This window comes from Palaemon carinicauda, chromosome 6 (assembly GCF_036898095.1).
Source record: "Palaemon carinicauda isolate YSFRI2023 chromosome 6, ASM3689809v2, whole genome shotgun sequence".
Lineage (NCBI taxonomy): Eukaryota > Metazoa > Arthropoda > Malacostraca > Decapoda > Palaemonidae > Palaemon > Palaemon carinicauda.
The window spans coordinates 102,274,462-102,299,461 of record NC_090730.1 but is presented as its reverse complement, the minus strand read 5'-3'; the positions used below and the strand labels follow the sequence as shown (position 1 = coordinate 102,299,461).

At 32.4% G+C, this 25,000-nt stretch overlaps 1 protein-coding gene across 1 annotated transcript in view; it reads left to right on the top strand.

The window, feature by feature from the left end:
* The first annotated feature begins 5,008 nt into the window (after positions 1-5,008).
* Positions 5,009-25,000, top strand: part of LOC137642152 (glycoprotein-N-acetylgalactosamine 3-beta-galactosyltransferase 1-like) — a 77,527-nt gene continuing 57,535 nt past the window's right edge. The window contains exons 1-3 of the mRNA XM_068374692.1: positions 5,009-5,211; positions 14,821-14,929; positions 22,981-23,069. Of these exons, the coding sequence (XP_068230793.1) occupies positions 5,184-5,211; positions 14,821-14,929; positions 22,981-23,069 (226 nt within the window). The 5' untranslated portion in view covers positions 5,009-5,183. The remainder of the gene's footprint in view (positions 5,212-14,820; positions 14,930-22,980; positions 23,070-25,000) is intronic.

Genomic DNA, 25,000 nt, shown 5'->3' with positions numbered 1-25,000 from the left:
ATATCCCTATGATCACCCATACTACCTTGGTTTGCTGTGAGTGATCAGTCAAATATTTCCTACTATCGCCGATTCGAGCTGGCCAGCGTGATGATAAAAAGTGGCCAAACCCCAGACATGACTAGAGGCATGTCTAAGGCCTTTCAATATCTAAATGGAATGCACACAAACGCACACGCACACGCATACGCACACTCTGATTCAACCCTTCCTATCCCTTGCCGTTACCTTAATTGCGACTTGCTGTTTCGGCAATTTGTGGGAGAGTGTGGTTTCCGGGCATACCTCTACGGATACCCCGTATCATATATATATATATATATATATATATATATATATATATATATATATATATATATATACAGTGATACCTCGGTACTCGACCATAATCCGTTCGGGATCAGTGTTCGACCTCCGATTTGTTCGAGTACCGAAACCTTTTTTCCCATAAGAAATAATGGTATTTATTTTTATACATTCCTACGCACTCCAAAATGCCCAAAATATTAATAAAACGTGTACCTAAACAACAATAATTATTTAAATGTGTACGAAATTGGTCGGAAAACTATATAAAACAATTTTAAACCATTTACTGTACATACCTTTGAGCAGTGGTTCGATGGCATACAGGAATGGATGTGGAGAGGTTACTGCTTGGAAGGAGAGTCCCCTTCCATGATGTGGCTGGGTAGTTCTCCTTCAGGGGTTTTTTCTCTCTGCAGTAAAAGGTCGGGCAAATCTCCTTCAGGGGTTTTTTCTCTTCTGTTTCTCTTCTCTGAAGGGGAATCAGGCTGGGATGTAGTAGCTCTCTTTTCTTTTATGAAAAATATGTCAATTGTCAGCTGCTTCTTTCTCTTCTGCACTATTCTTCTAAAGTGAGACATAACATTATCATTAATGTAGGTATTGGCCGGCATTTTCTTCCAAAATAACCCGGTCTCATCGCAACTGAAGACTTGCTGCAGGATCAAATTTTGTTCCTTAATGTATCGGTCGAATTCAACAACGTATTTTTCAGCTGCCGCCTGATCCAAACTGGCTGCTTCCCCATGCCTAGTCACACGGTGAATACCAGTTCTGTTCCGGAATTTCTCGAACCAGCCACTGCTTGCTTTAAAAGTAAATGACGAATCACTTTCACTAGTACTGGCACTTTTCTTCACCAATTCTTCATAAATATGAAGAGCTTTCTCACAAATGAAAGCTTCACTTATACTTTCCCCGGCCAACTGCTTTTCTTTAATAAATATAAGGAGCAACTTTTCCATTTCCTCAATTACTTGTGGACTTTGCTTACTAATTGCTGTCACTCCCTGTGCAACATTAGCTTTCTTTATCACTTCCTTATTTTTCAAAGAGGTCGAAATGGTCGACTTTGCCATGCCATACTGTAAGGCTAGATCAGACACTCGTATACCATTCTCGTATTTCGCAATAATTTCCTTCTTCAACTCGATCGTTGTTCTCACTGTTTTCCTCTTATCCTTCCCCTTATCACTAACTTTCTTGGGGCCCATTATTATCGGCAAAAAAAGACAATAAAACGCACTAAATCACAATAAATTCTCAACACATGTTGTCGGACTGACGCTCTCTCTTGAAATGATGCTACCCGACCAAGCGAGAGTAGCCGAGATGGCCGCTCATCTCACTCGGCCACGCGTTCAGCTGTTCGAGTTCCGATTTTTTGTTCGAACACCGCAGCAAAAATTACTCGAATTTTTTGGTCGAACTCCGATTTGTTCGAATTTAGAGTTGTTCGACTACTGAGGTATCACTGTATATATATATGTATATATATATATATATATATATATATATATATAATCAAACACTTGCTCTTTATTGTATAGGGGATATAAATATATATATATATATACATATATATATATATGTATATATATATATATACATATATATATATATACATATATATATATATATATATATATATATATATATATATATATATATATATATACAGTAGGCCTATGTGTGTGTATGGGTATGTGTGTATAGCCTGTTGTCGCAGATCTACCTTTGTATAGTGTCTAGCCTTCAATTGAACACACAGCGGCTGGCTACCTTTCCATATGAAAATACTTATTGGTAATATAATCTTTTAATTCTTCTAAACCAACCTTGTTGTTTTTATTATCATGCTTAATGGAAGGGATAATTTCCTTTTATTAATACACGCAAATATTAGCACTATTTTATATAACTGTCATTTTTTCTTAATATAGCAATTGTTTACATCTGACCGATCTTATTAAAGGTAAAGGTAAAGACGTCTGATTTCAGTTCCAGTATCATTCGAAAAGACGCACACCAGAACGTCAGCAAGGAAAGCCTAACGAATAACCCCCCCTCCCCCACCCCACACTCTCCAACACTCTGGTGCCCAACTACATCAGTGTCTTCCCAGTAAACAGCTTAAACTCATGGTCCCAGGCTAGGATCGATCTGCTGCCATGCGAATGCTTGGCGAACGCTTTACCACTGTTCTAGTCAGTATTGGTATTGTAAGTTTCTGGTCTCCGTATATAATTACGCATTGATACATCAGCCAATTATGAGTAGATCCATCAATTGCATGGCTGTATTTGTAGGAAATGGAAGGAAAGTCGCTGCCACATACAGAAGTAGATATCTGAAGTATGATTTATGAAAGAAAAAAAAAGGGAATTTGGACTCTCGTGAAATTTTGATAAATGTGCTTACTCAAGAGATAGTTTTCAAAGCAAGCTACAGAATAAAAAAAAAAAAAATCTATAAAATGTTATTTCATAAAATGCATTTACCCTTTTGTAACATTTGCATATTTTGAATTAATCGTCTTTTTGTTTCAACATTTAGTAATCTACTCCATACATATGTTCGAAGTTAAGTTTATGTTTGACGTAGTTAGCCAATATATTCAGAGAGATTTCCCTACTTTTGATGTGTTATATATTCTGGTTTTTGATAATGTGTACGTAAAACACAGGCAACCTTGAAAATAGAGGCCAGGAGAAAATCACAACTAAAAAGTAACGTTAAAAATTTGAGGTAACAGCCATTGAATTTTATTTCTATCTCACGTGGACTGCTACGAAAAAAAAGGATATATTTCTCTCATCGTTTTCATTCCACAAGTGTCCATTAGGTTTTGTTTTACCTGTGGCTTGAAATCACATGATTTGAAATTGCCTTTTTATCCAACAAACACATGTCATGAGATGATTATACTATTTTTCATGAAAGACTCATGAAATCATGTTTATAAACTTTTCCACAACAGATTGAGATTTTTACGTTATCTCTCTTATTAACAAAATAGCTTTATTAGTTTTAAATCCTCAACAGCAGAATTCAAAGAACTCGGATACTCTGATTACTTTTTGACTCTGCTTCTTCTTTACTTTGAAAATCATCTCGTGCATTATGTTCCGATTTGTTATTTCTGGCAAAAAAAATATATATAAGTAAATAAAGACGGTCTATAGGATAGTAAAATAAAAGCAAAAGAAATGAAAGTTTCCTGTAATTATTCATGAAATTTTTTCAGTGTATTTTGATAACTCAAATACGAAAAACATGTTGGCTCTTCTTTTTCGCATCCCCTCTTATTTTTCTCTCTTTGATAACTTTCCTTGGCCTCCTTATTCTCCTCTCCTTTGACATGGCTTCAACGGGAGGCTTTGTTTGACATGACCAACTTCCTGTATCCACAAATCATTCTTGATAACTCTATTTTTATAATTATTATTACAGTAGCTTAGCTACAACCCTAGTAGGAGAAGCAGGATGCTATAAGCCCAAGGTGCTCCAACTGGGAAAAATGACCCAGAGAGGAAAGGAAATAAGAAAATTAATAAACTATAATAGAAGGAATGAATAAAGAATATAGAATAGTTTAAAACCAGTAATAACGTTAAGAAGGAGATGGCGTATAAAAACTATAACCATCCTATCCTCCTTCATACTCCTAATACATCAATTCCACTTTCGAGTCTTTCTACAACTTGCCTATGTTTTATCCATATTTCCTTACAAACTACTTGTTCCCTTCCTGTGGAACTGATGGGTATTAGCTTTATTCATAGCCATATGTTCACCTCTCACTTCAATCAAACAATATTGAGCACTACAGTACCTCTAGTTAATCATTTTCTCGCCATTATACCAATGACCTTCCTTATACTTTTTACTGTATTTATCTAAAATCGAACAGAATCTTTTCGTTATCAAATATATTTCTTCTTCTTCTTCTTCTTCTTAGTATTTTATACATGTAAATATATATATATATATATATATATATATATATATATATATATATATATATATGTGTGTGTGTGTGTGTGTGTGTGTGTGTGTGTCTGTGCGTGTGAATATGTAGATATGTACACATATACGAGTGTATATAGATATATACGTATTTGAATGCTCGTTTATGTGCGTAATATATTTACAACAATAACAACAACAACAACAACAGCAAATGTAGCTGTTTCTAGTCCACTGCAGAGTAAAGGCCTCATGCATGTCCTTATTCATGTCTGGGGTTTTGCCAGTTTCATCACCACCCTGATGAATGTGGATTGGTGATGGTGGGAGACTTTTGTCTGATACCTCAGAGCAAACCAACCTAGTATGGGTGGCCCTGACTAAAACAACTTTGGTGATCATTACGATTTACACAAACACACATACAGTACATACACTCACATTGATATATATATATGTATATATATATATATATATATATATATATATATATATATATATATATATATATATATATATATATATATATATATATATAAAACAGAAAGAGCGAAAAGGGAAAAGAGAACATATGTGATAGCTTTTTTTTCGGTTGAGTTTTAATAGTTACACGTTATCGTTCTAATGGAGTTATGTTTTTTTTTCAACAGGTGCAGAAGCTTACAGCAGCACCTGTTTCTAGAGTATCTTTTAACGAGCTTGATAAATTCGAACATTTCAAAATTCACTAAACCATCGTTCAGTGTGGCCTCATCGTCCGTTCAAACAACACAATTTTCCCAGGAAAATAATTCTGTCCTCGTAAAACATAAAATACATAAAGAGAGATTGTTCGTCTTTGTTGGAAAAAGGAACTGTTCCACTCCTGACATCTATTCTGGTTAGACGTCTCACATCTTGTGCTAACCATGATAATAGAGAGATGGAGTGTACCAAGTAAGTGAGCCTCGAGGTATTTTGATGTAAAGTTTGTGGTGTATTTATTGTGAAGGAAAACACAAGAATATAGAACATTAAAAAAATCACTGGTAATTGTGACCTTACTTTTACGTTTATAAATATAACATCCGGTTACCAAAATATCCTTGAATGAGCAATATGGTAAGTTTCGAATGAATTTAGTTCTTAAACATATTAAGACTTTGTGAAGTCAAAATTTCTATTGCTTATCTCACTCATATTGCAAAATAATAATAAAATCGTATTAAGTCATTTGGAGTGAAGAAAATATTGACAAGTTACATCATTGAACCTTGCTGTGTACCATCAACATTAGACATTACTCGTAATATTGAAATAATATGGGAATTATAGGTAAAAATTTTGCCTTTCAACATGTTGTATACAGTACAGTACATACATTTTTTTAATGCAGTAACAATACAGTAATTATCTTAAATTACTGTATTATTTCCTAATATATCTATTTATGAAATAATTCATCAGATTAGTAGGAAAATGTGTAGAAAGAATATCCATGTACATTATTTGTTATAACTAGTCTTCCTCACCAAACATATTATACGCTGAGGTATTGTTTGAGTGCAACACTGACATTACTTGCTTTATAGTCTCTGTTGGTGTCATCAACTACGTGGTAGGCACAAAGATCATTTCGATTGTCCATTTTCAACGGTGCTATAACAAGAATGTCAACATTACTGCCATATCTGGAACATATTCTCCAAATGCAGAGATCCATTTTATTTTAACTATCGTGTTTATTTTGTTATGTTATCATTTATAATGCACAGTTTTAAGATTACTTCTCAATATCTTCTATTCTGCAGAGTATTAAAGACACTGTTTTATAAATCTATTAATAACAAATTACCCATAATATTATAGTAAGTACTATTTCTATTTCATTGTTAAGGACAGAAAGTCATTTGAAGACGTTAGAAATTGTACTAGGAAGATTGACAATTGCAGGATTAAAGATAAAAGTAAAAAAGAGCAACTTTTTAAGGTGATAAAAATACTTAGATTATTTGAATAGTAAACAAGGACTAGGTATGCAAGCTGGTATAATTATGGCCAGCTGAAACATTTATCTAGTGCCTTTTCCTCTCTGATTCTTATTCTTACCATTATCATTACGATTGTTAATGTTGTTGTTGGTGAATATGAGCAGCTGAAATAATGCGATAAGATGTTTGTGTTATAGAAAAAAAAAAAAGATTGAAAAAGCAAATGTATAAGAGGAAAGCTGAAAAAAAAAATTCTGCAGTCCGTATGAAGTTGCTTGGAGCTGAAGGCAAGCAATAACGTGCATCATGAGAATAAGGAATAATATGTCAATCAGTTTGCTCATACAGGCATAATGATTGAATAGTAATAAAAAAAACTGTATTGTAAATATATATTTATAATATATATATATGCATATATATATATATATAGAGAGAGAGAGAGAGAGAGAGAGAGAGAGAGAGAGAGAGAGAGAGAGAGAGAGAGAGACAGACAGACAGACAGACAGACAGATGTGTGTTTATATATATATATATATATAGATATATATATATATATATATATATATATATATATGTGTGTGTGTATATATATATATATATATACATATATATACATACATATCGATATATATATATATATATATATATATATATATATATATATATACATTTACATATATATATGTATATATATATATATATATATATATATATATATATATATATATATATATATATATATACATTTACATATATATATATATATATATATATATATATATATATATATATATATATGATAAATTCTCTACATTTAGACGTGTTTTCATATTCAAATAAGCCATATATTTTTGATACATTGATGTCTGGATTCTCTTAACAACCTCGGGATCAGAGCCCCAGGCGAAATCACACAAATACAATAACTTCTGACTGGCTGGGAATCGAACCCTGGTGCAGGAAACTTGCATGAACAGTGACATATCACTTGGCCACGAAGAAAGATTCGTAGCCAAGTGGTATGTCACTGTTCATACAAGTTTCCTTGGGTTCGTTTCCCGGCTGGTCAGAAGCTATTGTCTTTTTGTGATTTCACCTGGGGCTCTGATCCCGAGGTCATTCAGAGAATCTGCACATTAATGTGTCAAAAGTATATGGCTTATTTGAATATATATATATATATATATATATATATATATATATATATATATATATATATATATATATATATATATATATAAACATATATATATATATATATATATATATATATATGTATATATATATATATATATATATGTATATTTAATTATATATGTGTGTAGATGGATAGATATACTGTATATACAGATAAATATGGGGTTTTGTCCTAGTGCAGTGAGAAATAGATTATACTAATGGACTACTCGACGATTAGCACGGTTAGCACTGATCACATTACGCTTACGTATCAAAATATGTTTTTTCTAACATTCAAAAATTAGTACTTGGAAACAGTTGGAAGTATATATATATATATATATATATATATATATATATATATATATATATGTGTGTGTGTGTGTGTGTGTGTGTGTGTGTGTGTGTATATGTATATATATGTAGTATATATATGCATATATGCATATATGCATCAAAATGAGAGATGGCTCTGTTATAGCAACAGAAGATGAAGAAAGACAACGTTAGATGAAACACTTTAGTGAGGTTATAAATAGGAAATACGAAGGAAATAATTTCATTGATATGCCTAAAGCTAATGAAGACCTTGATGTGTCCATGAATGAATTCAGTGTGTTTCAAGTTGAAGCTATCCTAAAAAAACTAAAGAGATGGAAAGCCCCGGGAAACGATGGAATAACTGCTGAGATGATACTGGCCGAAAATGAAGTGACTTCCAAACTACTTACAAGATTATTTTGTAGAATGTGGCATGAAGAGGCAAAACCTGATGAATGGGAGTTAGGAGTGTTGGGAAAATAGCAAAAAAAGGAGACCTGAGTGATTGCAATAATTACAGAGGCATCACACTTACGTCAATTGTTATGAAAATATATGATATTCTTATTCTAAAGAGACTGGAGAGAAAGATTGATTAAAATCTGAGAGATGAACAAGCAATATTTAGAAAAGGTAGAAGTTGCACTGACCAAATTTTCATTTTGAGATATGTTGTACAGCAATGTAGAGAACATAGAAATCCCCTTTTGATGGCATTTACGGACTATCAAAAAGCCTTTGATAGTGGGCACCAGCCAATTTTGTGGAGAGTCGTGTGTTATTATGGTATTCCTCTTAAATATGTAAATTTGATTAAGTCTGTTCATGAGCATAGAAAATGCAAAGTTAATGTTAATGGAGTCTTATCAAATGAATTTCTGGTGAACAGCAGAGTACTCCACGGGAATGTAGTGCCACCTATGTTGTTTATCCTCCTCGTGGATTTTGTAATGCGTAGAACAGTCAGAGATGGTGGAGAAGGATTGGACTGGATTGGTGATAGGAATTTAGCAGACCTAGAGTATGCTGATGATGCAGAACACCGGAGGATTTGCAATGCTTGCTTACCATAATGCATGAAATATCATATGAGGTTAGGCTGACGATAAATAGAAGAAAGACAGAGATGATGAGAACGGAGTATGCAATGGAAGATGAAATATCATTGGAAGGAGAAAGTATTAATGAGGTAGAATCAATTAAGCCTTTATTAACTATGATCTCCACTACAGGGTCTTTAGTATTTGAGTTTTGTGAAAGATTGAAAAAGGTAAACCAGACAATGGCTAGGTTAAGTAAAATTTGGAAATCAAGTCGCCTGAAATTATATACAAAAATCAGACTATATATCAGTTATTGAGATTGGTGTTACTCTATGGACATGAGTCATGGTATGACAATGAAACAATCTCCAACAAATTTAGTAGATTTGAGAACAAAGCCCTCAGAAGGATATATAGAGTTGAATGGCAGGACAGGATTAGAGATAAGACTATAAGAGAGATTACTCGCGTGCCATATGTGGTCGAGATCATGATGAAGGGTAGATAGAGATGGTTTGGGCACGCTCTTCGCAATCCCCAATACAGATAAGCTCATCAAATGTTCAGTTGGGCTCCACAAGACACTAAAAGAATAGGAAGACACAGGCCTACATGGCTAAGAACTATGAAGCGCAAAGTAGGAGATGATGAATGGAGAGGTATTGAATTCAAAGCTCAAGATAGAGGCGACCTGTGAAATCCAACCGAGGCCCTTTACTTCAATAGGTGTAGGAGGAGATGATGAGGATGAGGGGATATATACATATATATATATATATATATATATATATATATATATATATATATATATATATATATATATATACAGTATATATTTACATTTATATATATACACATTTATGTATGTATGTATAAATATATATATGTATATATATATATATATATATATATATATGTGTGTATATATACATACATATATGTGTGTGTGTGTGTTTTTATGTATACAGTATGTATGCATATATACATGTGTATATCTTGAAAAAAAGGAAATCAAATTAACCACCATATTTCGACCAACATACAACGGCCTTTGTTTCTTTTATGGGATCCTATATACATATATATATATATATATATATATATATATATATATATATATATATATATACAAATAGATATGTACCTTAGCCTAAAGGAATTAAGCGCTAAATTTGGTCTAGTCAGATCCAGTAGACTGTATCTGAATTCGATACATATTTCATACTTTTTTACAAGTACAAGCTATCTCTTCCGTGCAGATTCGAGTCTGCCATATGATGAAAAGTTTGGTTTACGTATTTACCTCTTCAACAACCATATACAAAACTATAAAATCTGGTTGTCAAGAATGCATTTATAACTAAGGGAATTTTGTAGATTATATGTAAATATATGCATATATGAGCATATATATATAAATATGCTTATATATATATATATATATATATATATATATATATATATATATATATATATATATATATTATACATATGATATATATATATACATGGGTGTGTGTGCGTATGTGTTTGTGTGTATATATATATTGTATATAAAGGTGCGTATATGGTTGAAGGTATATTTATTTATACTTACCTACACACAACAGATGGTTCAATTGTAATCTGGTAAAATGTACAAGAAATCTATTTATATTACGTACTGTACGTATGATGAGAACTAATCTCGAAAAGGTATTATTAGCGTTGGTTTAGCCCCACTTTAACTTTTCCCATACACATAATTGCTTTGGTCTTTATAGTGCAGATACTAGAAGAGAATATCCTTAATATCCTGTAAGTCCCAGGCAAATGGTGCAGTGTTTGTAAGCGGTATTAGTTGCTGAGCTGATGAACCTTCTTTTTTGAAAGCTTATAAAGTAAGTACTCGCATAATTTCTAACATTCTGTCCTATGATTATTATTCGGTATTAGAGAATCGTATATAAAATAAATTGCTTCTAAAATTATATCCTTGTAAAATCATCTTAATGTAGCTGAAAGTCCTTCAACAGCGATGTACTTACAAAATTCGTACAATACCGTACAACATTCACTGAGAGGATTTTAAAGTTTCAATGACTTGGTTCATCCCGGATACTACCTGGCAAGTATAAACATACCAAAATTAGCATGAGTATGTCAAGAATGCTAAGAGATCATTATGGATAATCATCATCATCATCATATCCTTCCACGCCCATTGACGCAAAGGGACTCGGTTAGGTTTCTCCAGTCGTCTCTATCTTGAGCTTTTAAATTGATACTTATCCATTCGTCATTTCCTAATTCACGCTTCATAGTCCTCAGCCATGTGGGTCTGGGTCTCCCAACTCTTTTAGTGCCTTGAGGAGCCCAGTTGAAAGTCTGGTGAACTAATCTCTCTTGGGGAGTACGAAGCCATCTCCATCTGCCCCTCACCATGATCTCATCCACATATGTCACTCAAGTAATCTCTCTTATAGTGTCATTTCTAATCCTGTCCTGCCATTCAACTCCATATATTCATGTGAGGGTTTTGTTCTCAAATCTACTAAATCTGTTTCATTGTCATAGCACGACTCATGTCCATACAGTAACACTGATCTCACTAAACTGATATATAGCCTGAGTTTTGTGTGTAATTTCAGGTGATTTGTTTTCCAAATTTTATTTAACCTAACCATTGTCTGATTTGCTTTTTTCAATCTTTCATTAAACTCCAATTCAAAAGACCCTGTATTAGAGATCATGGTTCCTAAATATTTAAATGATTCTACCTCATTAATCCTTTCTCCTCTAAATGATATTTCATCTTCCATTGCACATTCCGTTCTCATCATCTGTCTTTCTTTTAATTATCTTCATCCTAACCTCCTGTGGTATTTCATGCATTCTGGTAAGCAAGCATTGCAAATCCTGTAATGTTCTGCTAATAAGGACAGCGTCATCAGCATACTCTAGATCAGCTAACATCCTATTACCAATTCAGTCCAATGCTTCTCCACTATCTCCAACTGTTCTATGCGTTACAAAATCCAGGAGGAGGATAAACAACATAGGTGACAACACATTCCCTTGGAGCACTCCACTGTTCACTGGCAATTCATTTGATAGGACCCCACTAACATTAACTTTGCACTTACTATGCTCATGAACAGACTTGAGCAAATTTACATATTTATGAGGAACTCCCTAATAACACCAGAGTCTCCACAAAATTGGCTGGTGCACACTATCAAAGTCTTTTTCATAGTCCACAAATGCCATCAACAGTGGATTCCTATATTCTACAAACTTCTGTACAACATGTCTTAAAATGAAAATTTGGCCAGTATAAATTCCACCTTTTCTAACTCCCGCTTGTTCATCTCTCGGCTTTTCATCAATCTTTCTCTCTATCCTCTTTATAATAACCATCCTATATATTTCCATGACAACTAACGTAAGTGTGATGCCTTTGTAATTATTGCAATCAGTCAGATCTCCATTTTTCTACTTTTCTTTTTCTGCCATTTTCACCAACACTCCTAACTTCCATTCATCAGGTTTTGTCTCTCCATGCTACATTCTACAAAATAATCTTGTAAGTAGTGTGGGAGTCACTTTATCTTCAGCCAATATCATCTCAGCAGTTATTCCATCGTATCCAGGGGCTTTCCATCTCTTAAGGATTTTAAGAATAGCTCTGATTTCAAACACACAGAATTCATTTATGGGCGCATTAAGATCTTCCTCAGCTTCAGGTATATCAATTAAATTATTCCCTTCAAATCTCCTATTCATAACCTCACTAAAGTATTCCATCCAGCATTGCCTTTCTTCATCGTCAGTTGTTATAACAGATCCATTTCTTTTTTTAATGGGTATATGCTTCTTTGCCCCAGTAGCGGTTTCATTAATAATTCTAAGAGCAACTCTTACTTCATACCCACTCCCTGAATTCATAGCTTTGTCAGCCTCATCTGCTTTACCGTCTAAATATTCTCTCCAGTCATTCCTGGCTTTTTTTTTCACTTCATTATCAATACTGGAATACTTAGCATGCTTTACCTTGTAATTTTCATTATTTCCTCGAAAACTTTCAACAATCAATTTCCGTCTTTGTCTCCTTTTGTGTAGCATATAATATATATTCATAATTATCACATATATGCATATTTATACATACATATATATATATATATATATATATATATATATATATATATATATATATATATATATGTGTGTGTGTGTGTCTGTGTGTGCGTGTATGTGTATATATATATATATATATATATATATATATATATATATATATATACAGTATATATATATATATATATATATATATATATATATATATATATATATATATATATATACTGTATATATATATATGTGTCTATTTGTATTAATTCACGAAAGAAGTTATAAAGTTAAGTGGAAGAACATCATATTTATATATATATATATATATATATATATATGTATATGTATATATATATGTATATGTATATATATATATATATATATATATATATATATATATATATATATATATATATATATATATATATATATAGAACATGGGAGCACCATGAGGTTCGTGTCTTGATCGCAGTAGAAAAATCTGATGTAAGAAAAGAGGATAATAAAGGATCAATAGAAAGCAGATCTAAGCTTACATTTATTTCAGATACATACAAGATAATATAGAAGACCGCATATTTCTAAAATGGACAGTTATAATATTCAATTTCAATCTCAGACTCCTGTGGACTGTAACCACAGATTGGCCTTCTTGATTTCACCTATGCTTTCAAACAATGTAGTTATATTTGCATAATGACCTAAATAGAGATATATATAAATGATGCGTTGTCGGTAGGTTTCCTGAATAAGGAAAAATCAAGTGGCTGTTTCTCTAGCAATCACTGTCTAACAAAGGGTTATTATTAACTTTTCCCTTTCTAGAGTAAATTTCATGGATGAAAGTAGTTAATTGATGATAGACACAACACTTTCAGGGATAGAATTTCCCCTCGTATAATACCAAGAAAACTATCTCCATGGAGATACCAAACAACTTGAGAGGAACAAACTGAAGGGACCCATCTTCTTTTCTTTAAAAACTACAGCCAAGGTTTGTAAGTGTTAATCTGGGAGTGAATGTGGTCCCATAAAGTCCTTGCCTGTGTTTTGTTCATCCTGAGGAATTTCAGGTAATGAAAATGAAGGAAAGAAAAAAAGACAGAAACTGTCGATATGATACATTTTCATATTATCCGTGGGGTTTGAAGAACGCATGGAGTGAAATATAAGATGATACATAGACGTGATAATAAGATTAGTTTTAGTAGAAGAACGGAGGATATTATGGTGAGGTAGTTTGGTCACGTGGAAAGAATGGAAGTCAGCAAGAGTTCATATGATTATTCAGAATCTTTCCGAGACACGGACTTGAAACATAATGATTTACTCGATTCTATTTGTATCTTTCATGACTACTGTCAAACAACTAGGTTATCTAAAGAAGATATACACTTACATAAATGTTTACAGATATGTATTGGCGTGTGTCTGTTTTAAATAAAATGTATAATCCTTGTGCAATGTAAGCAAAATTGAGAGATAAAGAAGGAATAAAAAAAATCGAGAATGTGTGTCTAGTAGATTTGCATCTGAAATCTATACAGACTCACAAGGTTACATTGATCTTTTGTTACTTCTCCTAAGATAGTGATTGATGCAATATAAACGCTGGATGACAAAGCTTACAGGTTTCTCCATTTTCATCTATGATTAAGATAACAAGTGGAGTTTTTATCAAAACAACGGACAAATAACTAGTACTAAATGAAAAAAAGAGAGCAGTTGGTCAACTGAGAAACACGGGAGTTTTCTTCTGATTTAAAACAAAATATCCATATCATGATAGATGTGAAATGGTAAAACATTTAGAAACGTTATTAGAAGAATAAAAATATATTCCAATTTTCTCATGTTTTTTTTCAAATGTGACATTGATTAAAAGGAAATAAAGCAAATGATGATATATTTTCCAGGAACTTGGTTTCACACACTTCTGGCTTTGATTGTTTGTGGAATACTTTTGCATTACTTGGCATCGGATGTCCCCCTATCTTCAAGAAGAAAATCCTTACAATATAACTTGTAAGTATAAGAGTGTCGTTTCTCTTCCAGATCTTACTAGTTCAAGTTTTATATCCTTCTCATAATTGTTTATTCTATTCATTTCTTTTATTTTGGTTTTGTTTCAACATTTTTTTCTCATTCAGGTGTACAATGAAAACCAGATGTTAGTATATTTAGGCCAAAACAGAACTTCAACGTTGTGATAAGTCACTGAACCATCATTGAGAAATGTTATGTAAGGCGAGATCAGTATTGGGCAGAAAAAAAAAGAAAAGAAAAAAAAAGTTTTAAATCATAAACGAGATAAGAGTCAGGTATAGAAGGAATTAAATAGGTAAAACTTGGCAAATCTAACGTTCAGGATATAAGACCTATAATCAAAATGGAATGCTGTTCTATGCTTGGTAGGGCAAACATGAATTTTTCCTTCAGAAATTTAGACTTTACATCTGTGATTAGCTGTAAGTAGATCATGAAAAAGGCCATACAAAAGTCTAATAACTGCTTGAACCATAATGTTCACTAATTGTAATTACAGTTTTGTTATAACTAGCATTTTAGGCCCTACAATTGACACCTCTAATCATGATTTAGTTTCATTAATAGCGATAATCGAGGAGGCGATCTTTATTGTGTAATACACTTGAATGATGTATAAATATAAAATCTTAAGCAGACTGAAAGGCATTTTAGGGATTTTTCCACGAATACACTAGACCCCATTAATAATTAATTTTGGGACTGTTTTTCTTTTGGGTAAAAATCTTGACTAGCTGAAAAGCTAATTCCTTCTTGTTTGTTGAACTATCTTATCACAGATAAATCCTTGTACAATGACAATTTTAGTCTTACTTATTTAGAGATATAAGATGCTTATCCTCTATTGAAAAAGGAATATATTTGATTTGAAATGAAATAGCTGCACTGAACTCAAAGCTATGATTCAGACAGTACTGATTAAATACAGTTGTAATAGCAAGAAACCTTATCAAGTAAAATGGAGCAGCATACAAGGTAAACTACTCTTAAACCGTTACTCTCTAGCATAAAATCAACAGTGCCATTTATGCTTTGCCACTAACTGTCTTCAGGGAAAGGACAACTCTTTTAGCTGATGTTATTTTATGTAAGCAAAGTTAAATGAAACTTGATAGACCTCATTCCTGTTAGCTGGTTCTAATCTGTCGAGATTAGGTTTCGGTTCCATGAAGTAAAGAATCTAATTTTTCACCTTATACTTGTGGAGGGAAGAGCCCAAGTCACATTCCTTCAGTTTCTTCATGAGTAAGTTTTAATTGAGTTAAGAAACTCTTTGATACACACATCCTAATCATCGTCAATGTTTATTCTCTACCAATTCTATCATAAGTTTATGCACATCACATAGACTTGCTTCCACCTCAAAAGCTCTCAAATATGTATGTTTTATTATAAACACTTGTCCCATGCGTCCGTTTCCCTATCTACATATACACACTGTTTTTCCCTAGCAATGCTTTATTTATCTCTTGCACTTTCCCAATAAAATAAAAAAGATAAAAATTACCCAGTTTACTAAGAAATGTTATACCCTGCCATTCCCAGTCACTTATATCCCCCTTACGATTACAACCTCCTCATCATCAAGGTATACCTTATACACAAAGTTTAATCACACAACCCATTTTTCATCATTGTACTCAAACATCTTGCTTGTGATCTCATCAATTTTAGCATCTTTCCCATCTTCAGAATCTTAGATGTCTTTCTTATTCGTTGTACTCACTTCACAAAATTCACACCACTCCCTAGCATTCTTACAACAGTCAACCAGCCTTTGTTCTATTCTCTTCATTCAATAAACCTAAAAAATACTCCACCAACTCAACATCTCTTACTTTTGGATATATATTTTTTTTTTATCTTTTATTAATAAATTATACTGTGGTTAGACTTTACAATCAGTTAATGATATTCACATTTCTATACTAAAGTTCATTGTACAGAGCTCATATATTTTAAGTGCAAAATTACAAATACAATGTTATGTATACAAAGATACATATAAAAATAATTTTTTGAGAAATATGTTTTACATTTATCACCATAAGATTTCATCAGCATATATCTATTATAAAAAAAATCGACTCTTTATAAATTCAACCATTTTCCTTCCATTGTCATTTAATCCTGCTGTGTAACGAAACCAAACTCCACTTACATAATCAACAATCAAAATCACTGCTGTATTTCGATCTTTTTCAGAATATCCTTTGAAATCTAATTTGAAAAACTTTAGTGGGTGTTTCATATCTATCTTACATACATTTCTCAATACTGATATAAATCATTGAGAGACACTTTTAATGCGCTTGCAAAAATAAACCAAGTGAATTGTACTTTCTGTTTGTACACAAGACACACACAATCTGGAATTTGAACTATTCATCTGAAAGAGTCTGTCTTTCGTTGCAAAGACTTCATGTACATATTCAAACATAATTTCTCTGTTATATGTATTTATAAACTTATTATTAACGTTTTTCCAAATATCTTCCCAGTTGAATAATGGGTAATTTTCTTCAATACTTACCTTGTATCCATCTTTTATTAAATATTTGTGTATAGTCTTAGTACTACCTGAATGGTATGTTTCATATTTTATCACTTTGTGTAACACTGAAATAAAATCATTATAATAAGGCGTGCAGAAGACAGTGACGTTCTTCGTGCTTTCAAAGCCTACAAGATATACAGTCCTAAGTTTACAATAATATCCAATAAATTCATACCCCATCGTTTTATTTAAAATAGACTTGTAACACGTGAATAAAAATATTGACATAGTTTTCACTACCACATTTATTATTCCAACACCTCCATTTTCCCTTGGCAAATATGTTGTCTTCCTATTTAACGGGTGGCCTTTTCCATTCCACAGGTAATTAAAAATATATTTTTCAATCGACTTACCAACATCACTACTTAGTGGGTAAATATGTGATATGTACCATGCTTTAGCTAAAATTATTATTGAGTTTATTACTACGGATCTTTGGAACAATGACAGTTTTCTTAAGTACTGGTGTCCTATATGACTCACAATCTTCTTTCCAACACTTTTCCAATTTTCTTGCTTGGCTATTTCATAGTCATTATTAAATATCACCCCCAAGTACTTTAAACAAACCCACTACAACGTTCAATTCATTTATTGCCCATTCTTTTTTATCTTTCCAAGAGCTTTACCCGACAATACATGTTTTATCATAATTGAGCAACGCTCCCGTAGCTTGTTCATAATTTCCAATTATCTAAAGCTTTCTGTAATAGCTTCATAAGAGAAGATCACTAGTGAGGTGTCATCGGCATACCAAAGTATCACCAGTAATAAGTTGTTCGGGAGTTTCAAAGAAAACTTCGATAACCGTTTCTTCAACATTCTGTACAGAGGTTATTGAACAACTACAAAGAGTATCATGGATATCGGACATCCCTGCCTAACTGATCATTCTATAGAAAAACTTTCAGACATATTACCATTTATGCATAAACAGCTTTTAGCATCAGCATAAAGTATTTGAATTGCTGTTATAAACTTATTAGAAAATACCAATTTCCTTAATATTCGGAAAACAAAACTTAAGTCAACTCTGTCAAATGCTTTACACCAATCAATGTTAATTAGTGCAGCAGGGATATTTTCACGAGTAGCAAAGAAAATTGTCTCTGAGTACAGTACTACAATTAGTGATGGTTCTATTGGGAACGCCACAACATTGCACTTTCGAGATGAACAATTTTAAAACTTTCTCTATCCTATTTGCTAATATTTCAGATATTATCTTATAATCAACATTCAACATCGTTATAGTTCCACAGTTGCCAATTAACTCCAGATTTCCATTTTTTGGTAGCAATTCTATCACACCTTTATTTCCCTCCTTACAGAATACAGACTCTTCAAATGAATATCTTACTACCTTTAAAACTCCGATTTTAAAGTATTCCACATACTCTTATAAAACTCAACAGGAAACCCGTCAATTCCCGGACATTTGCCGTTTTTCATGCCACAAATGACCTCCCACACTTCAGATTCAGTCACGTCTGCAAGTAGCATTTTGTTTTTGTCTTCTCCTATTACACCTTATGTCATGTCCACAAATATATTTTGGTTTGCTTCGTCATATTTTGCTTTGCCATATAGGTCTGAATAAAATTCTTGAAGTTCCCTCTATATTGCAGGAGAGTCATCTAGTATTGTTCCATTTTTCGTTTTCACTTTTGTTATGCAATTTTTCACATTTTTCTCTTTTCCCATTAAAAAAAGGACAACTTTTCACCATATATTCTTTCGTCTATTTTCGCTCGGATAGTAATCCCCTCACACAGTTCGTTTTCTAGTATCCTAATTTTCTCTTTTAATATGGTAATTTCTTCATATTGATTGCGCAACACCGAATGAGATTCAAATTTCCTATGTAATACTGACTTTTGTAAATTCAGTGTTCCATATTTTTCCTTATTTATGATTTTTGATGCATTAATAAAGAACTTTTTTATTTCTCTTTTAGCAAAAACCCACCACTCTATAATAGATTTAAACCCTGTATTTATCCTATTTTCCAACTTTCTCCATAATACTGCAAAATTTTCATATACACAGTCCTCTTTAAGAACTTTGGCATTTAGTTTCCAGTAGCTTTTATTCATACTAAGTTTGTTGCCTAATTTGATCCTGGTTTTAATTACATTATGGGAAGACCATGATACCGGAATATGTTCAGTAAAAACAATATTATTGTAAAGTCCTTTTATATAAATTCTATCTAAACTACACCCATAGGATCTCTTTACAAACGTATATTCTATTATATTATTATTTACAAACCATACATCTTTGAGCTTCTGTGTATTTTTTAAATTTAGAAAAGATTTAGAAACAGGATTGTTATCCATACTCGAAACATCTCTTTTGCTAGTAAATACAATTTCAATCCCCTGCAATTATTACATTTTGCAAATTGTTTCTACAGTAATATATCAGATCATTTTGAAACAACTCTTCTCTTTCACTTTTTTTGTCATTTCATTATAGAGCATAAACATTAACAAGTTGTAATTCTACATCAAACACACAGCATTTAACACTAGTAAGATGTCCCCCATCCTCCATCTCATGACTCAAAATCTTCACCTGTGACTTTTTATTGATCAGTATTGCGGAAACCCTTTGAACTGAACTCTTGGATTGAATATAATTCCACAATGGTTTTCAATTTTACTTAACTGGTTTACATTTCTGTCATTATATTCTTGAATGTATATAATGTCTAAATGTTGAAAGTACATAAAATTGATTTGTCTAATTTGCTTATTCAGAGTACATAAACCGTTAGCATTTATTGTAGCTATATCTATGTAAGTGAAGATGTAAATTCAAGATAGAATTTATGCTCCTTTACACGTCAGTTTTTATACGTTTTGCAATCGGAGTCTGGACCGGGTCTTCATCCGAACTCTTTTCTGGTCCTATTGGAATGTTGTCTGTGTCGTCACCAAATTCGTCCGTCTGAATCGATTTTTGTTCCTTTCTGAGCATTAAGCGGATACTTGAACTTTCACTAAATCAAGCTTGCCATTTTCCAATCTTTTTCTTTCCCTTATTTTTCCTTTTATCCATCGATTCCCTTTGTTTTTTTCTGTCGTGGCTGCTTTACCATCTTCGCCTTTGTCTTCTTCCATGTGTACATCAACTTGAAGTTTTATTTGAACAGGTCCCTCATCCTGGGTCTGGGAGATCTCAAGTAAGGGCTCTGACTTTGTTCCTTTATTGTCGTCCGTAGCACTGTTCTTGATTTCACTTCCATAACAAATTTCTTCTTTACCTACTGGAATCTGTTGTAAACCGGTGTCTTCTCTTCTTTCAGGGCTGCATTCATCATTGCTATTTTCAACCGTAATTACTTCATCAGTTTCTAGTCTTTCTTCTACTTTCTTGCCTTCATCTCCAACGTTGACTGGTCGCGTATTTTCATTTCCTTTGGCGTTCTTATGTGTGATCGCGGGAAAGTTTGCACCATTTACGCTAAGTTGTTGCTCCACAATTCCATATGTACAATCTTTGACTAAATGGTTTTCTTGTCCACATTTATAACATGTTCTCCGCTGTCCATTATACGTGATGATTAAGCGTAGCTATTAACCTTAATAATTAAAGTTTTCTGAATTTGATATGATCACTTCTTCACTTATTCAGGTACACATCACCTTATTTTACACACTATCCATATTCCTACATAGTCACTTGCACTATGAATCCTCTAAATTAACCAAATTACGAGAGGTCTTTGAACAGTGTTTACTAGACGGCGGCTTCTTCTCATATATTTATTCAATCACCTTTTTCTACATTAACTTTCCTAAGGAACATTTTCTTGGTGCATTGCTTACTTAGCATAACTCCTCTATTTCCATTATTATCCTCGTTTTTTTTACTTTCACTATCGCCTTGACTTTCCCATACTCCCCTCTGTATACCTGTATATGATTATTTCTTCTGTTTTTAACTGCACCTCAAACAGCATCGATTCCTTCTTTCCTTTCCTCATTACATCACTTGCATATTTCATTTTATCTTCCTTCACTCTCATGCCTTTAAGCAACCCCTGCTAAATGTCTCCCATCCTTGTATTTTGCATGCTACTCATTTACTCCTCCCACTTCAGAATCGGTAAACGCCTCTGTTTCCTTTTATCCATTGTCATCTTTGATAACAGCATTAATAGCACCCCCTATTCTGCATGAATTTTTACGCCTTAACTTTAACTTCAAAACTGTAATGATTATTTGCTCTACAACATTCCTCTTCTATCATGTCTAATACAGGATCTGTAGAATTTGAGTTTAATGCAAGATTGAAAAAAAGGAAATCAGACAATGGCTAGGTTAAGTAAAATTTGGAAATCAAATCGCCTGAAATTATGAATAAAAATCGGGTTATATATCAGGTTAGTGAGATCGGTGTTACTGTATGGACATGAGTCGTGGTATAACAATGAAACAATATCCAACAGATTATGTAGATTTGAGAACAAAGCCCTCTGAAGAATATTGGAATTTGATTGGTAGGATAGGATTAGAAATTAAACTATAAGAGAGATTACTCGAGTGCTATATGTGGATGAGATCATGGGGAGGGGTAGATGGAGATGGTTTTGGTATGCTCTTTGCACTCCCCAAGAGAGATTAGCTCACCAAACTTTCAATTGGGCTCCACAAAGCACTAGAAGAGTAGAAAAGCCCAGGCCTGCAAGGATGAGGACTAGGAAACGTGGAGTAGGAGACGATGAATAGAGAAGTATTGCTTTAAAAACTCAAGATAGAGACTACTGGCTAAATCTAACCGAGGCCCTTTGCGTTAATAGGCGTAGGAGGAGATGATGATGATGATGATGATAATGATGATGAAAGCCCCTTTAACCCTACGAATGAATAGCTTATTGTTTTCGAATTTTTTAAGGCACAGTGAAGAGCAAAATACTGTGAAACTCATAATCATTTCACCCAGTAATTTCCACACCATTCAAATGTTTGATGTAATTTAATATTAGATAATCGTTAGAAAGCAGATTTAATTTGAGGGGTCTCATGTCTTTTAAATATTGCCTAATCTAGTCCTCGAGAGAGAGTACTATCTCCTACATTTCCTGGCATCGAATATTATTGCAAATGAGGTTGCTTTTAGCCTGAGGAGGAAAAACTTATCGGGTTAGCAGACCTAGCCTAAGTCCACATTTTCCTTTGGAGAGAAATATATTTTGCACCCAAGCCAATGGTCTCTTTCAAGTTACCCATGTTCACACATATGTATGTAGTGAACGCACTTCGCTTTTCTTGATATTTGCTTGACTAATCAGTCGATTCATAGCTGTATATTAGGTTAGAATTGGAATGAATTGAAGATAAAGTAAGAGAAACAGGGAAATTAGAAGCTTTATCTTATTTTACCTTTTAAGATAAATTATGTAACGGGCTAAAAGCGATCGTTTTCATCTTTTTTCTCTCTCTCTCTCTCTCGTCTTCAGGGATGAAAATGGCCACGTTGTAGAAAACCTTCAAGATATATCCGACAACATATTATCTTCACACGGGGCAGACGAACTTCATCATAAAGGTAAAATTAATTTCTCACGATAATGTTTCCAAAACATTTACTGTAAACGTTTATCGATAAGAAAACCCAATCCTTTGAAGATTCAAACTTCAAAATTCGAGAATAAAACAAATCAAATGAACCGAGGATCCATGGATAATGGCTGTAATGTGTACAGAAGTGAACATATTAGAAATAAGTACGACTGAAATGATAATAGAAAAGAAGGAGGAATGAAAATAAAGTAAAAATATGAAAAGAGAGTGTCACTAGAAGTCGAAGAGACTCTGCAAAGACTCTTTCTGAGGATCAGGCATTTAAAGTAAATATGAGAAATATAAATTTTGATGGGAATTCAGATATCAATATTGAAAGAAATAGTTTCATTATGAGCAATCACATCCTCAGAAGGTTCCATTATTAATATAACTGAAAAAAAAGCTCAGTAACCTATCTATAAATTATTTGGAGCCAATGTAGGGTTGGGCCTATCAATATTGTCTCGCACAAGCGAGAGAGAGAGAGAGAGAGAGAGAGAGAGAGAGAGAGAGAGAGAGAGAGAGAGAGAGAGAGAGAGTGGCTCTTTCATCCTAAAAGCTGCAAATGTTTCATAAATATCCAAATATAGTTCCTTGTGAAATCCTTCTGAGAATGAATAAACAAAGAGTCTGGTAAACAATTATATATATATATATATATATATATATATATATATATATATATATATATATATATATATATATATATATTTATATATATATATATATTTATATATATAAATATATATATATTTATTTATATATATATATATATATATATATATATATATATTTATATATATAAATATATATATATATATATATATATATATATATATATTTATTTATATATATATATATATATATATATATATAATTTGCTAAGCTACAACCCTAGTTGGAAAAACAGAATGCTATAAGCACAGGGGCCCCAACAGGGAAAATAGCCCAGTGAGGAAAGAAGACAAGGAAAAATGAAATATTTCAAGAACAGTAATATTAGAATAAATTTTTCCTGTATAAACTATAAAAATAACAAAACAAGAAGAGAAATTGGATAGAATAGTGTGCCCGAGTGAACTCTCAAGCAAGAGAACTCTAACCCAAGACAGTGGAAGTCCATGGTACAGAGGCTATGACACTACCCAAGACTAGAGAACAATGGTTTGATTTTGGAGTGTCCTTCTCATAGAAGAGCTGCTTATCATAGCTCAAAAGTCTCTTACAAAGAGGAAAGTAGCCACTGAACAATTACAGTGTATTAGTTAACCCCTTGGGTGAAGAAGAATTGTTTGGTAATATCAGTGTTTGCAGGTATATAAGGACAGAGAAGAATTTGTAAAGAATAGGATAGACTATTCGGTGTATGTGTTGGCAAAGTAAAAGCTAACCGTAACCAAAGAGAAGGATCCATTGAAGTACTGTTTGGCCAGTCAAAGGACCTCTAGAGGTAGTATCTCAACAGGTGACTGGTGCCCCTGCCAACACACACACACACCCACACACACACACACACACACATATATATATATATATATATATATATATATATATATATATATATATATATATATATATATATATATATATATATATATATATATATATATATATATATGTGTGTGTGTACATATATAAATATATATATATATATAAATATATATACATATAAATAGATAGATAGAAAGATAAACATATATATATATATATATATATATATATATATATACATATGTATGTATATATATATATATATATATATACATATGTATGTATATATGTATATATATATATATATATATATATATATATATATATATAAAATTTTATATGTGTGTCTGTTCGTGTGTGATAAAGGTCTTAAAAGTAGCCGCATTAAATCTATTACCGTCTAAATGATTCGCGCTAGTGAGT